At 36.8% G+C, this 16,206-nt stretch overlaps 1 protein-coding gene and 1 long non-coding RNA gene across 7 annotated transcripts; one reads left to right on the forward strand and one right to left on the reverse strand.

Annotated features, from left to right (window-relative positions):
• The first annotated feature begins 553 nt into the window (after window positions 1–553).
• On the forward strand, window positions 554–15,019 carry LOC127802060 (myosin-12). Of its 6 annotated transcripts, none has more exons than XM_052337723.1 (40): window positions 554–702; window positions 814–942; window positions 1,734–1,877; window positions 2,002–2,147; window positions 2,245–2,401; window positions 2,481–2,539; window positions 2,648–2,807; window positions 2,894–3,043; window positions 3,125–3,261; window positions 3,347–3,493; window positions 3,601–3,702; window positions 3,789–3,846; window positions 4,016–4,117; window positions 4,198–4,235; window positions 4,548–4,674; window positions 4,805–4,975; window positions 5,063–5,194; window positions 5,294–5,400; window positions 5,612–5,672; window positions 5,793–5,970; window positions 6,285–6,490; window positions 6,921–7,040; window positions 7,158–7,256; window positions 7,812–8,027; window positions 9,028–9,167; window positions 9,251–9,352; window positions 10,186–10,294; window positions 10,366–10,434; window positions 10,540–10,602; window positions 10,765–10,935; window positions 11,137–11,292; window positions 11,366–11,572; window positions 11,663–11,815; window positions 11,909–11,979; window positions 12,094–12,193; window positions 12,291–12,347; window positions 12,432–12,488; window positions 12,786–12,866; window positions 14,370–14,452; window positions 14,594–15,019. In XM_052337723.1, exons 1-40 carry the CDS (start codon window positions 700–702, stop codon window positions 14,715–14,717), a joined length of 4,692 nt encoding a protein of 1,563 aa, XP_052193683.1. In that variant the 5' UTR covers window positions 554–699; the 3' UTR covers window positions 14,718–15,019. The 6 variants fall into 6 exon arrangements, 2 of the variants coding, with proteins under 2 accessions (XP_052193683.1, XP_052193684.1); XM_052337724.1 differs by having other exon boundaries at window positions 11,666–11,815; window positions 14,594–15,017; XR_008023259.1 differs by lacking the exon at window positions 14,594–15,019 and having other exon boundaries at window positions 12,432–12,511; window positions 14,370–14,398.
• On the reverse strand, window positions 2,010–4,211 carry LOC127802062 (uncharacterized). The gene is made up of 3 exons (XR_008023263.1): window positions 4,126–4,211; window positions 2,645–2,857; window positions 2,010–2,138 (listed from the first exon to the last, which is right to left on the reverse strand). It is a non-coding gene; the product is annotated as an uncharacterized LOC127802062 (long non-coding RNA).
• Window positions 15,020–16,206: the final 1,187 nt, after the last annotated feature.

Below are 16,206 nucleotides of genomic sequence, written 5' to 3' on the forward strand. Positions count from 1 at the left end.
GTATAGGCAATTAGTGGGGCAAAATGGAGACATTTTATCTTAACAAAGGATCATCTTTAGTTCTATTGATTTAAGAGAAAGTAAAGGCAAAACCATGTAAAAGGACACACTCATAATTTTATAACCATTCAATCACAGCTAGTAATCCCCACTGTGCTTGGCAATGCCCAACATAATTAGCAACGCAATGGCCTTAACATAGCAAAGCAAAGGGTCCACCCATCAGATGGCTGAAATAAGAATCAATTGGAAGAACTATCCACTGCATCAACTGAACAAGAATTCCCCATATTGCCTCTGCGATGGAAACGCATCACTGGCTGACTTTAAGAATGATACAATGTTAGTATCTTGGGGCTTCTCTGGTGCCAAGTCGGCATCCTACATGGAATGATAAAAAAAAAATAGGAAAACTAGTAGAAAGATGACAGCAGGTGGGGGAGGGGGAGGCGGAGGGGGAGGTGAGGGGTGGCTGCCCTGCCTTTTCCTTTTGAGTTTACCACCACGTCCATTTCCTCTGCTTTTTATTTGCTTTGAAACATTCCTTTTCAACATTCTGTCTACTTTTTATTTCCTGCAAACCTCCACACCATCATTCCTTAATAGCACCACCATTCTCCTTAACGCCTCTCCCTGCCTCCTTCCATTGGCTTCTCTGTATCGCCCTTCTGCATCAGATGATCATATAGAATCACAATCATGGTAAGCTTTCTTCCCTATTCTGGGTATGTGTTCCTCATTTCCGGATGACTTTTCAATCTTTCCTCTCTAAGGAAACATCACATATCCTTTTCTGGTTTTTCCACAATCCAGGGAACTCCTGTAAACATCATAGTCGGATCACATGTGTGGGCAGAAGATCCTGAAGCCGCATGGATCGATGGTGAAGTAATAGAAATCAAAGGCACAAATGCCACCATAGTTACCACAAATGGAAGAACTGTAAGATACTCTTTATCATTCCTTCTCTTGGAAGCTGCCATATGCAACATGGTCAAACAATTAGGATCATATATTCATTCGTATTGCCATGATCACTAGAGCATAGGTATTAAAAATAACGTCCAAATTTATAGGCCCTGCGCATAACCAAAAAATATAAAAACATGAAATTATTTAGTAGAGGTTATTAATAATGTCTATAAGATATATATTAGCACTACTGAAGGCCTTCTCTATGCCATTTTGATTGATCAATCAGAGGTCATAACGCTTGAATAAAATCTGTTCCTCCGGACACTTTATAGTAATATAAATATATGATAGCATATTCAAATAGACAACCAATATTTCATATATAAGATAATACCAATAAAACTGAAGACACAACCATTTTCATTAATCAGTGTCAGAAGCTATGGATTGTGATAAATTGCTATTCATAGAAGAAAAATCTAATGCCAGTAAAAGGTCCGTGGCTCTGTTCTACCTTTCAAGCTAGGGAAAATTCATAATGAAGTATTGAAAACCCTAGAAGAGACCTTGGCCCTGTATAATTCTTCAAAAATGTACTCATATTTCAATAGCTAATGATGGTAACGGTCCTTGTTATGCAGAAACTCTTCTCACAAGTATGAGAGGAATTTGAGCTGTACCGTCCCCTAGCTTTCACTGCTTCTTTTCCTAGGAGTAGTATATCCAACATTATATAGCAAAAAACTAAACACCCCAGCAATTTAACAACTTGAACATAATGCATCCAAACTAAGCAATACCACCATTGACATTTGCAGATAACTGCGGATATCTCAAGCGTATACCCAAAAGACACAGAAGCGCCACCAGCAGGGGTTGATGACATGACCAAGTTAGCTTACCTCCACGAGCCAGGAGTTCTTTGCAATCTCGCTTCCCGGTTTGCTCTCAATGAGATATATGTGAGTAATCTCAAGCCTACTGAAGACTGAATTTGCAGTAAAATTCTCTAGCAATGCAGTAAAAGCTTCATAATGCATATCTGGAAACAACTAGAAGACTGATAATCACTTCTGAAATAAACAGACTTACACCGGGAATATTCTAATAGCAGTCAATCCCTTCCGGAGACTGCCACACTTGTATGACATCCACATGATGGAACAATATAAAGGGGCTGCTTTTGGTGAGCTAAGTCCCCATCTTTTTGCTGTTGCAGATGCCTGTTACAGGTATACAAAAACTTGGATGAAACCAAATGGTCACAAATGACACCTGACTTCCATACAAACATAATCTAACAAAAAGTTTTTTATCATTTAATGTCAGGGCAATGATAAATGAGCATGGAAGTCAATCCATCTTGGTGAGTGGAGAGAGTGGGGCTGGTAAGACAGAGACAACTAAGATGCTTATGAGATACCTTGCATTCATGGGTGGCAGATCTTGTACTGAAGGAAGAACAGTTGAACAACAAGTTTTGGAGGTGTGTGTAAAATTCAGTATTACTACATACACATTAAGTGATGGCACAAGATTTTAGTTAACTTACTTTTATCCTTCAGTCCAACCCAGTCTTGGAAGCATTTGGGAATGCCAAAACAGTGAAAAACAACAACTCCAGGTGCATTAGTTAGGGTGCTTGTTCTTCAAATGTATTCTGTTTCTAATTTCAATCTACTTCTATTATTTGACTTACAAGAAAATTTATATGGCTGAATGGCTGTACCAGTCGTTTTGGTAAATTTGTAGAGATCCAATTTGATAAGCACGGAAAGATCTCTGGTGCGGCAGTTCGGACATATCTTCTTGAGAGATCACGTGTTTGCCAAGTATCTGACCCAGAGCGGAATTATCATTGCTTTTACATGCTCTGTGCAGCACCAGCTGAGGTGATCCCACACGATCAAATTTGAATCAGCAGTCATATGAATGACCATAACTACATAAACATTGAACTGAAAGTATTATTTTTCAGGATGTCAAGAAATTCAAACTAGGAGATCCAAGGACATTTCACTATCTAAATCAAACTAATTGCTATGAAGTTGCAAATGTAGATGATGCAAGGGAATATCTGGAGACCAGAAATGCCATGGATGTGGTAGGAATCTGCCCGGAGGAGCAGGTGCGTGCCCCATATAAATGCAAATGATACAGAGAAACCTAATTAAAGTAGTCGTTAACATATTAAATTTTCCTCTTGTAGGATGCTATATTTCGTGTGGTAGCTGCAATACTCCATCTAGGAAACATAGAATTCATCAAAGGAAATGAGATGGATTCTTCAAAACTGAAAGATGAGAAATCATGCTATCATCTTCAAACAGCAGCAGAGCTACTCATGTCTGAACTCTAACCATCATGACCGTAGAAGCTACCGTTTGGCAGATTTTATTATCAATGTCATCTCTAATATGCTTTTATCCAGGTGTGACGAGAAGGCACTAGAAGACTCACTTTGCAAGCGTGTGATAGTAACTCCTGATGGAAACATTACAAAACCACTAGATCCTGCTTCAGCTGCCACAAGTCGGGATGCCCTAGCAAAGACAATATATTCCAGACTTTTTGATTGGCAAGCAATCAAACTCACATCTTTTAAGTGCACTTGCAATTTGATTCAAGGTATTTATTATGCTCAGCAAAACTTGATCTAGAATACTCATGTCTAAACTGTGGCAGGATTGTAGACAAGATAAACAATTCAATTGGCCAGGACCCTGATGCAAAGAGTATAATTGGAGTTCTTGATATTTATGGTTTTGAGAGTTTCAAGATCAACAGGTAAATAATAGTATGCTCCTTAATTTCTCAACATAAATCTCTTTACATCTCTACCTAAGGAGCTTGTCACATGCTTCATCTGGCAGTTTTGAGCAACTATGCATCAATCTAACAAATGAGAAGTTGCAACAGCATTTCAATCAGGTGAGGACAAGAATACATTTTTTGTATCTTTCAGTTACGTACGCTGCAATAAAAGAGTATATACATATATGTATGCAAGTAGATCAGTATGTATAGAAGTATTTATATTCGTATCTCCTACATTCTGCAATGCTCAATATGAAATTACATGGAAAAAGCATGTCTACAGCATGTATTCAAGATGGAGCAAGAGGAGTACACACGAGAGGAAATTGACTGGAGTTACGTAGAATTTGTGGATAATCAAGATGTTCTGGATCTTATTGAGAAGGTACTTACTGACAAATCCAATTTCCACACTACCTGACTACATTGGCATCACAGATGATGATTATTCATTTCTGTATGCAGAAACCAGGAGGTATAATTGCCCTTCTTGATGAAGCCTGGTATGTATTTTGCCTACTTGCAATATCATAATCATATCAATATGTTATTTTAACACATGTAGCATATTAATAAGTGAACGACATGATTTGAATGACCAACATGGTCAAAGTTTGAACCTTGAACTTAGTCAGTGTTGCCTACAGCAAAATAATATCTACATCCAGAAGAATTTTTGTCTATCGCTATCTTGTAAGGGGTGAAGAAAATACTTCCAGCACTCTCATGTCAATCCTACTTATATCTAACAGAAGACCTAAAATAATCAAAAACAGATATATGCATGGCACATGCTTAATTGACTTCCTTTGCAGTATGTTTCCCAAGTCAACCCATGAGACATTTGCACAAAAGATGTACCAGACATATAAGGGTCATAAACGGTTTAGCAAGCCAAAACTTGCTCGAACAGACTTCACAATTAACCATTATGCTGGCGATGTAAGCAACCCTGAAATTCCTTTATTTTATTTTTATTTTTTTTTGTTGCTAAGTCTAAAATTCCAAATTTGATCATCTAATAGCAGGTTATACTGACCACTTAATCAATGTAAAACTTTTGGTCCAATAGGTTGTTTACCAAGCTGATCAATTCCTCGATAAAAACAAGGATTATGTCGTAGCAGAACATCAAGCTCTATTAAATGCCTCCAAGTGCAGTTTTGTTGCAAATCTCTTTCCTCCATTACCAGAGGAAACATCTAAGCAGTCCAAGTTCTCATCTATTGGTACCCGCTTCAAGGTAACCCAAATTTCACAGCTTGAAGGAACTTTAACTTTGGGGACTCTTAAGACCTGACCAGTTCATACATCAAACTTTGAAATACAGCAACAACTCCAAGCTTTAATGGAAACCCTGAGCACAACGGAGCCCCACTACATCAGATGTGTGAAGCCGAATACAGTTTTAAAACCCGGAATCTTTGAGAACTACAATGTCTTGAATCAGTTAAGATGTGGGGTAAGTCGCTTCCCGATGCAACCTCACCTGGCATTCACTCTGGTCAATACTCTGATACTTCCTTTACAATAAAGTTCTTCCTGGAAAAAATTGTGGCAGGGTGTACTAGAGGCAATAAGGATAAGTTGTGCTGGATATCCAACAAAAAGAACATTCGACGAGTTCCTTGACCGCTTTGGGATGTTAGCTCCAGATGTTCTGGATGGGTACACGATAGCTACTTACTATTAACTTGTACAAAATGTTACCCTGATAGCTATATTTTAGGTTCAATTCAACACAATATCAAACATAGTTTCATTATCTTCCTCGGGAACTCCCACAGAAACATTATTAAGTACATATATTTCCTTTACGAGTAATAAGATATACACTGATGCAGCAATAACTCTGATTCCAACTGCTTTTTGTCTGCAGATCTGACGAGAAATCAGCATGCATTGCCATCTGTGACAGGATGGGCTTAAAGGGCTATCAGGTATGAACTTGAGAGCTATAAGCCTATGCCACATAATATATACGCCATCCATGCAAATGAATTTTTAAACTTTTGCAAACTAATGCAAGAGTCTTTTCTACATAATATTCCATATTACAGATTGGGAAAACTAAGGTGTTTCTCAGAGCTGGACAAATGGCCGAGTTAGATGCTCGAAGAACTGAAGTTCTGGCTAATGCTGCAAGGCACATCCAAAGACAAATCCGTACATATCTCACCCGAAAAGAGTTCATCACCTTAAGAGGTGCTACAATTCATATGCAGAAACTCTGGAGAGGTAATCTATTTTTCCTAAATTATATAATAGCATCATTGCTCACAATAATTAGGAAAATAGAAACAAACTGATAATCAAATTTCTGTAATGACACTATGTTTTCTATATTCTGTACTTTAAGTAAAATGAAGTAGTTAAGTATATGTCAGTTTGGCCCTACTGCCAGGCTTGGGATTGACTCAAAAAATTTTACATCCCAATCATAAGCAGATAACATAACAAAGGGATACTTGCATAATGCCAGATGCAGCTAAATAAGAAATTTTATAGGGAAGATCTGGAAATAACTAGTTTCCTTTTGCTACCTTGAACAGCACAACTTGCACGCAAGCTATATGAATATATGAGAAAGGAAGCTGCTTCAATCCGTGTACAGAAACATGTACGTGCTCACGCAGCAAGAAAATCTTACACAAACTCACAAGCATCAGCAATAGCAATTCAAACTGGATTACGAGCAATGACAGCTCGAAATGAGTACAGGCACAGAAGAAGAAACAAGGCCGCAACTTTAGTTCAGGTACTAAATTGGGTCCAATTGAGACATACGGGATTGATTCTTTAAACTAGAAATTTTGAAGATGAAGGAAAACAGAGAAAACTTCAATACTGGCAGTGATTTGTGATCATGAATCAATTCACAAGTTACAATATTTGGATTCTACAAAAGGCAACCTGCTGTAAGGAGAATCAAGAATTTTAGGAAGAAACCAAAAAAAATTGAAGGACGTGCAGAATTTGAGCTACAATGTCAGAATTCACTGACATGATGATGAATTAGGATAACATTAACATAAAATACATAAATGAGTTGAGAATATGGCCATGGTCTAGGGATGGATGGTAGTAGTTAGTGCCAATGGTAACAATGCCCAAATGCAAATATAACATATGCAGCATTCTGACCTTCAAACTGAAAGCATAATTATATCTCTTTTTGTTCCTTACAGACTCAATGGCGACGGTACCATGCACTTACTGCATATAAACAGCACAAGAAAGCAACACTTGCACTTCAGTGTCTATGGAGATCCAGAGTTGCAAGAAGGGAGCTCAGAAAGCTCAGAATGGTACATTATTTTCTTTCAAGTACTATGGGACAATATCAAACATCCAACTTCAGTAAAATAGAACCTAACCTAATAAACAAAATATGATGTTAAGAATTGTTGAATTTGTTACTGCAGGAAGCAAGAGAAACAGGAGCACTTAAGGAAGCCAAGGACAAGCTGGAGAAGCGTGTTGAAGAGCTAACCTGGAGACTAGAATTTGAAAAGCACTTGAGGGTATACTCTCTGATAACTTGGTTGAAACACATCAGCAAAACTTAAATAGGAGATGCAACTGTACTTGTTCCAGTTTAAATAGGAGAAGTTAATATTTTAGCAAACAGGGGTTGGTAGGTCAGACCTATCAAGCAATCCATCTTGCCAATGCCAGAGCTAAACTACAATAACAATAACATATCAAGCCTTAATCCCACTAGGTGGGTAGGCTACATGAATTCTAGCCCATACAATCATTTCTATCCATAACCATATCTTCCATAAGGCCCTTATAACTCATAATCATACCTAAGAGTCTCCCACCAAGTGTTTCTTTGTCTTCCTCTACCTCTTTTGCTAAAAACTTGTTCCATTTCATCCACTCTCCTCATATATGCCTGATTTGGGAAAACTCTCCCGAAATTTAGTAAATTATGCAAAGGTATATTGACCTTATAGCACATATGAGGACAAAATAAATGATACCTAAAGAAAACTGAAACAGAGTTCGTATTTGAAAGAATGGATCCACTTGAGGCTACAGCTCACAGTGCTAAAAATGTGATTTTCTTGTAGGTTGATCTCGAAGAAGCAAAAGGACAAGAAATTGCAAAGCTACAAAGTGCCTTCCAGGATATGCAAGGGAAACTGGATGAAGCTCATGCTGCAATCATTCGAGAGAAAGAAGCAGCAAAGTTGGCAATTGAGCAAGCTCCCCCAGTCATCAAAGAAGTACCAGTTGTTGACAACGGCAAGGTGGAGGAACTGACACTTCATAATGAGGAACAGGAGGTAATATCTGTCTATCCAACTGGTTATACATTTTATAATAAGTGGCATAAAGGTTATACAATCAAGAGAGCAGAACTTATGATGATTAACACTTACTAAATGCAGGCAAAACTAAAGTATCTGAATCTTAAAGATTAATGAAAGAATAGATACCCCTAACTTTTAAGAATACGCAAGAATTAGTGGATCAACCCTTATCCAAAGAAGAAAGGGATCTTTGGAATAGAAACAACAGAAGGTCAGAGTCAGACATGAAACTTGGCAGAAAATGAGCTGTGGAATAAATAAACGACGACAAAAACATACCAAGTCTTTATCCCACTATTAGGGTCAATTACATAAATTCTAATTCATCTTATTTTCTATAAAGCTTCTATAACTTATATTTTACCTAAGTGTCTCCAACAAGTTTTTCTTGATCTTTGTCTACCACTTTTGTTAGATACTTGTTCAATTCCATCCACTCTGCTCACAAATGCTTCTATTAGTCTTTTTCTCACATAACCAAACTAGCTTAATTGGATCTCACATGTCTTATTTTTAATAGGAGCCACTCCAACCATTATGAATAACCTTATTTCTATTTTTTTTTTCTTTTCTTGCAAGGCCACACATCCATAACACCCTTGTCTCCATTATGTTACATATTTTGCACATATTGGTGCTTCACTGTCCAACATTTTGTGCCATACAACAAAGCTAGTTTTATAGTTGTCCTAGTAAAATTTTTTCTTTAACTTTAATAGAACCTTACTCTCACATAATAGATAGGGAATAAATGATAAGTGTAAAATACGAAATGGTCTGGACAGTTGACACAGAACAGTGCAAAAAATTCAGACAAAAAAATTATTTCTTTCCCTTAGCCATCATGCCACTTCACAGAAAAATACAGTCATCTATTGTTGGCATGCCATCCATATAGAAAATAATTTAAAAAGTCAAAAATTTGCAAGTGCTGGAGGTGAGAGCTGATTTATTATATGTTAATGGCATGCAGGGTGAAATAAGAGAGCTAAAGAAGAGGGTTGAGGAATTTGAGCAGAAATATTATCAAGTTGAAAATGAGAGCAAGACAAGACTAAAAGAGGGAGAAGATTCACAGCGTAAAGTTATAGAGCTTCAAGAAATTATTGAAAGGTAGTTAAAAAGCTTATCCATTGATCAATTTGTATGACAGTGATTTTGATCAAATTATTTCTTCTTTATGCTTTTGCTTTCAGATTAGAATTGAACTTGTCCACCCTTGAGTCTGAGAACCAGGTTCTACGTCAGCAAGCTTTGGTTGCATCAACAAATGAGGATCTCTCCAACGAAATGACAATGTAAGAAGCAAGAAGAACATGATGGTGTTATGTGCTGCTCAAACAGATAGAAAATATAACCAAATAAACATAATCTTGGAAAAACTGAAACTGACTGATTTGGATGTTCCGTTGAGTGAAATGGAAAAGTAAGGAATACATAAAAAAAAAAAAAGGGAAAGAAAGGCAGGATAATATTGCTCCCTTCAGTTTGAAAATGAGGATCTCACCTACGAAATGAAAATGTAAGAAACAAGAACATTGTAGTGTTATGTGCTGCTTAAACAGATAGAAAATATAACCAAAAAAACATAATCTTCCAAAAACCAACACTGACTGATTTGGATGTTCTTTTGAGTGAAATGGAAAAGGAAGAAATTAATATATAAATAAAGAAAGAAAGAAAGGCTAATATTGCTCCCTTCAGTTTGAACGAAGATCACAATATCAAATTTTTTTCAGTTGTTGCATAAAAGGCATAATTGTAAACCTAACCTGCTTCTCATCAGACTGTATAAACGAAACAATGTGTCTGACAAACAATTTAATAACTTATGGAAAATCTTCAACTATCATTGGGACTGTGTGACACTACTTTGGTTGCATGCTAAATTCTTCAGATCAAATATTCTTTGGGAAATTATCTTAACGATGAAAATATAGCCCATATCAAGTTCACAAGTCCAGGAGCTTTTCTCCATGGTATATCTATATTGTTGCAAGTTGGCTAGACATGGATTCAACTTATTTTATAGTTTTGAGATAACAGAAATCATTAGCTAAGAGATAGCCACATAGGTTTTTACTTTTGAAACTAGTCCCCACTACATGAATCTGAAGGATTTATCCAACAGCCTCAAGAGCAAGATTGGAGAACTGGAATCAGAAAATGAACTGCTCCGCAGCCAAAAAGTTATTGTGGAGCAAATAGCTAGTCCCAAACAGGTGCAACTGCAATCCAGGGTAAGCGTTTGAATAGCCATTTGATAGTGAAATTGATAGACTGTTTGTAACTGACCACAATAACAATGCAGTGTTTTGACAATGGGCATCACAAAGAGGAGCATTACCAACCAACTAAAGCAGAGAATGAAACAGCAAAAGTATTGCCAACCTTCTCATAGAATCATTCTTAAGTAATTTACCAGTAATGAGAATTTTGAGTATTCAGTTGTTAGGTCTAAAAAATGAGTAAATTATGTGTGCAGGAACCAGAGCCTCTCCTTCTTCCCATCCTAACAAGACAAAGATCCACAACAGATAGACAGCAGGTATAGAGTAAAAAAGATTATGTGATGAGTAAAATAGAAAAAATGCTTCATTTATGCTATCTTTTTTTTTTTTTTATGGCCCGGGGGGGGGGGGGGGTGTCATAGGGGGTGGGGACGCAGTATTCCTGTTACATATCTCTTCTTATTCCTTCTTATAAACAGGAAAATCAAGACGTACTAATAAAGTGCCTCATAGAAGACAAGCGCTTTGACAATAGCAGACCTGTTGCTGCCTGTATAGTATACAGAGCACTTCTCCATTGGAGATCTTTTGAAGCAGAGAAGACAAATATATTCGATAGGATTATCCACATGATCCGGTCATCAATAGAGGTAGCATTTGCAACCATCATGGAAGTACTAAAAGTGCTCTAGGCACTTTTAAGTTAAGTATCATGTGTTAGTGACCGGATGTGGTCCTTTTGGCGATAAATCCAGTAGCCTGTTTGATAAGTGAACTTATTTGCCAAATTATTTTTATTTCTAATCATTTAACATTTTGATCAACTAATTTACTGCATTATGTTGTTGCAGAATCAGGATAACATCAAAGATCTGGCATATTGGCTCTCAACAACTTCCACCCTTTTATTTCTTCTACAAAACACAATCAAAGCCAGCAATGCACCTAACATGACTTCACATCGTAATCGAACCTCACCCACAACTTTGTTTGGTAGAATGGCACAAGTAAGCTTTTCTAAAACATTTTGTTAACACAGACACCACTTAAAGATTTATAACCCTAAACATAAAATATCAGGGGTTTCGCATATCATCAATGGGAATGGGAACTTCAAGCGGTTACAGTGGAATGGAAGGAAAGCCAACAATACGGTCAAGAATAGAAGCTAAATATCCAGCCCTTCTTTTTAAGCAACATCTGACTGCTTGTGTTGAGAAAATATATGGTATGATCCGTGATAGCTTAAAGAAAGAGATCAGCCCATTCTTGAACTTATGTATTCAGGTAAGTGTCTTGTACACAAGTAAAAAAAAAAAAATACACAATTCATAATTATTTTCTCCAACATTTGATGAATTCTAGAAGAATTATTAGCAGGCACCAAGAATGACAAGGGCGAAAGCAATTAGAGCGTCATCTAAAAGTATTCATTCAAGTATAGTAGCAAAACAACAGGCATCAAACATACACTGGCAAAGTATTGTGAACAACTTGGATCATACCTTGACCATCCTGTCAGAAAACCATGTAAGAAGAAATTTTCTAACATCTCATTCTGGATACAGTGTGTCTTACAAAGGGAAATTGAAAGGTGTTTGATGGATAACTACTGCATCCCAGGTTCCCTGCTTAATCCTAAAGAAACTTTTCAGTCAGGTATTCTCATTCATAAATGTCCAGCTTTTCAACAGGTACAGCTCCAACCCACTCTCAGCTCCTACCCAAATATAACCAAATTCCAGAAGTAAAGAGATCCAGTTTAGTAAGTTGTATAGCATTCAACCTCATTTTTTATGTTTTTGCAGTTTATTGCTTCGTCGTGAGTGCTGTTCATTCAGCAATGGAGAATATGTAAAGCTTGGTTTGCAAGAACTGGAACACTGGTGCACTAAAGCAACAGATCAGGTAAGATATTTATCCACGTGAATCTTTTTTGCAAACTAATGCAAACCAGGTTCAAACTGATGGAAATAAGGACATACTTCAATTATCTTATACACAGTTTGCTGGATCATCATGGGATGAACTCCAACACATAAGACAAGCTGTAGGATTTCTGGTAAGATGTTCTGGACCCATATGAATCCACCAATAAACTTGACTGTTGACTGAAAATTAACAAGACCATACTTAAATCATGCAGGTTTTGCATCAAAAGTCTCAAAAATCATTAGACGAGATTACAAATGAACTCTGTCCGGTAACTTAACCACTCTTCTCAAAGTAATTAAAAAAACTTGTTCAGCATGCAATTTCATTTTTATACCAACTTTTTTTAATCATGGAAACAGCCTGTCTGTTTGCAGAGGTGAGGCTTCATATATTTCAGCCTCCTCAGCTCTTGCAATGGCAAGAGGCTTATGCACTGAATTAGCCCTATCAACTTTTTTCTTCATGTATCAGAATGTCCATTAAAAGTGGTTTTCCAATATCAAAGATACATATAATGAACCGCGAATAACCTTCTACGGTATTCTGTTTTCCTTTCTTGATCTAGATGTTGAGCATTCCACAAATTTACCGCATTGGAACAATGTTTTGGGATGACAAATACGGAACTCAAGGATTATCATCAGAGGTAAGTCTTTATAATATTTGAGTTATAATCACAGATGCTACGCAAAACTATGCTTATAAACAATTACTAAAGTGAATTTATGAAATAAAATGAAAAAGATATGAATTGCATTAAATTTTTCACACACACAATTTACATTTGCTTCAAAAGCAATTCAATTCTTTTCTAAGGTAGGTTGTTGTGCGGACAACGTATATGCACAAATTTTCATACTTCTTTCGTTTTACTTACATCTCCTCTGACCCTTTTGTTTCACTTTAATGATGATGTCCTTTGTGTGGTTACCAGAAAAATGAATCTTTTAGACTTTAAAAAAGGGTGTTTCCCCTTTGCTAGAGTAGATCTGCAATCTCCCACCATCAATTTGCAAATGCAATGCCTTTTTATCTTTAGGGAATATAATTATATTCTTAGTCCCTCGTCTAAGAGTGTTTCTTCTGGTATAAACATATAAAGCATAAAAGTATTGAGACACTGAATGCTTAAGGTAATTCCCATTGATGGTCAGCAAAATAATTGAGTACAAATGTATTCATGTCTGTGCCAATTGAAAGAAAATCTCAGCTTTCTTGCATGACAATTGTAAAAACTCCTTTCTAAATCCTTAATTTGCTGGATAGTGTTAATTTTATATTGTATGAAGCCAAAAGATTTAGAAGATCTGAAAGGATGTCCCTAGTGAACAATGCTCGTCGCTTTGTGTTGTAAAAAACTGTTTCCACAACTTGAACCTGCAACCATCCAATCACAAGAAAGCAACCTTAACATTGTTACCAAGGCATGCTCTCAAGAGCTAAAAGATCTATAATAGAAAAATCAAAAGCACGCATGAAGGTTACCAAAAGGAGATGTCTTTCAGAGGGGCTATCCATTGAGGAAGGGGATGCTCAAACCATTATAGGTTAGGCAAAGAAGAAAGAAAGGGGTTCTTGGTGACAAGGTACTCAATTAAGCAAATTTAGGATGCCTATGTATGTGATCTCTCTTAGATGAGAAGTTAAGCAACGGAAATGCATAATTTTTGGAAAAGGATCTAAGCCATTTCAGTTCACTATAAACATAGACAACCCCTCAATTTATTCTTTGTTCTTGTTTATTTCTCCCATGATTGGACATCTTCAAAACCTTTGCTCATCACGTTAGAAGAGATAATGACTATAATTTCTCTTAGATATTGTACCCTGGGTGGCATCTACATCTATAACAAAGATGGATCATATACAGAAAAAATAAATAAATAAATAAAGATGCATCAGACATGGAAGAATGCAAATTTTGTGTTTAAGACCAATTTCTTTCATAACTCCTAATTTTACCTTGACATAGTTTAGAACTATCAGGCTTTAACTTGTAATGCTTAAGCATGAAAGAGAAGAAAATTAAAAAAAAAAAAAAAAGGTATATACATGTATATGCAATATCAAAATGATATACGTTATTGACATATTTGAGTCAACATTCTGAAAAAGTGACTGAAAATTCTTGGTACTTTCTGGACTCCAGGTGATTGGCAAGATGAGAGCATTAATGGCAGAAGAGTCAATCAGCATGCCAAATAACTCCTTCCTGCTTGATGTGGATTCCAGGTAATGAACTTAAACTACGCAATCTCACCACCCTGTCCCCTAAAAATCAAAATAAAATAAAACGAGGATGCATATGTACCTAAATACAGTAAATAAAATGTACATTAACAACTTGTACTAAAAGACATCCAAATTTTGCAGCATACCTTTCACTCTGGAAGAGATGTCCAGATCCTTCCTCGACATGAGCATATCAAATGTGGATCCACCACCCCTCCTCCGTCAAAGATCGGACTTTAATTTCCTGTTGCAGCCTACAGATTGAGAGTTTACTTTTTATGTTCTAAGTTTTACACAGAGAGGGGAAAAAGGGAAATGTTACTGTAGTTAATTGATTGTAATTGCAATTTTGTTTTTTTTTTTCTTTTTTCTCTTTCTGGGTGAGAGGGTAAGTAAATGAGTTATCGGAATGTAATTTTTTCAACCTTTTATTCTTCCTTTTCTTTTACCTCCATCAGGATTCACCAAATTATTTGGTCATTCGTGGTGCATTTGGGATTGGATTGTTGACATGATTGCTGTAGAGAGGACATAATCGATAAAGTTGAATATAAGCAAGAAGAAATTTTGTGTTCTTGTATTTCTCTGGGAACTTCGGAAACGTCTTTGAGATAAGTTTCTCTCTGTTTATATTCAATTTTCCCCTGAACGACGTCCAGCATGTAACCTAAGAAATCTGTTTAACAGATGCAAAAAAAAAAAAAAAAAAGATTTGAGTACATAAAATAAATTCGGCCCTAAAAAATGATTGGATTTCAGACATTCTGATGGATTAGATGGATAGAACAAAAATCCACCAAAGAAACATGAATACCAATTCTTCCTAAGAGTTTGTAATGTAATTGGAACTCAAACAAATAAAATTGGGCTCAGAAATCCAATTTACTGTTAGCATACATAGAAAATCCCTCCCAGGGACTTTCAGTATTCCGCTTCCACAAATTACTTTGCTTCGCTGCTTCCTTGCAATGCCGCGAAAATTCAAAATTCTCGGACACTTTCCTTGCGACTTCCGTGCTACCGAAACAGCGAAATGCTGCGTTCCATCAACCGCGTGTACTGGAAGGTTGTTTACCTGTCTTTTTCATATCATTTTGTTCACTTTCACAATCACTGCTTTTCGCTTTCAGGAATTCGAATTTCTATCCAAGCAACGGACATTTTCTCCCAATATCGAGCTTCTCTCCGTGCAAAAGAATGGCATTTTGTCCCCAGTGGGCAGCACGGTTCTCACGTAGCAAATTACATCCAAGGTTACATGTTCGAATCATGGCAGTCGAATTATGAGAGTTTCACCCTCCTGTGGGGTGGCTCTTTGTGAGCACCATGCACTGTACCTCTTACCTGATGCACTGTTGTGTACCGTGATTAACCCCTCTCACGTGCGTGGAGTAGTGTGTGGAGCCCTTAAGTGATGGATTTCACCTTTTGCACCCAAAGAATGGAATTTCGATTATTTCCCAATTGGACTGGCCCCAACATCGACACTGGCACTAGCTGTCACGCCCAACTTTGGCCCACACGATCCCGCCCCGTTCACGGAACCTTCTTTTGCCCTATGGCCAATGGTGGGCCGAATTAATGGGTCACCTCAACCAAGTATCCAATCTCACCTCGCAGGAAGCGACTATGCTATATAATGCAAAACGTGTCTTTCACCAAAAGTGTATTGTACAACTGAAATGGTATTTGTTGCCTACAAGTCAAATAATTGGATCACGATAAATTGAGATTTAGATCAATAGATCATGGAT

Source organism: Diospyros lotus, chromosome 5 (genome assembly GCF_014633365.1).
Source record: "Diospyros lotus cultivar Yz01 chromosome 5, ASM1463336v1, whole genome shotgun sequence".
Classification (NCBI taxonomy): domain Eukaryota; kingdom Viridiplantae; phylum Streptophyta; class Magnoliopsida; order Ericales; family Ebenaceae; genus Diospyros; species Diospyros lotus.

Bases quoted from the DNA above. Each gene is read 5' to 3' on its own strand.
- LOC127802060 (XM_052337723.1), top strand. The intron at 7,257-7,811 runs GTATACTCTCTG...ATTTTCTTGTAG, and splicing joins AATTTGAAAAGCACTTGAGG to GTTGATCTCGAAGAAGCAAA. The intron at 9,168-9,250 runs GTAGTTAAAAAG...TTTTGCTTTCAG, and splicing joins CTTCAAGAAATTATTGAAAG to ATTAGAATTGAACTTGTCCA.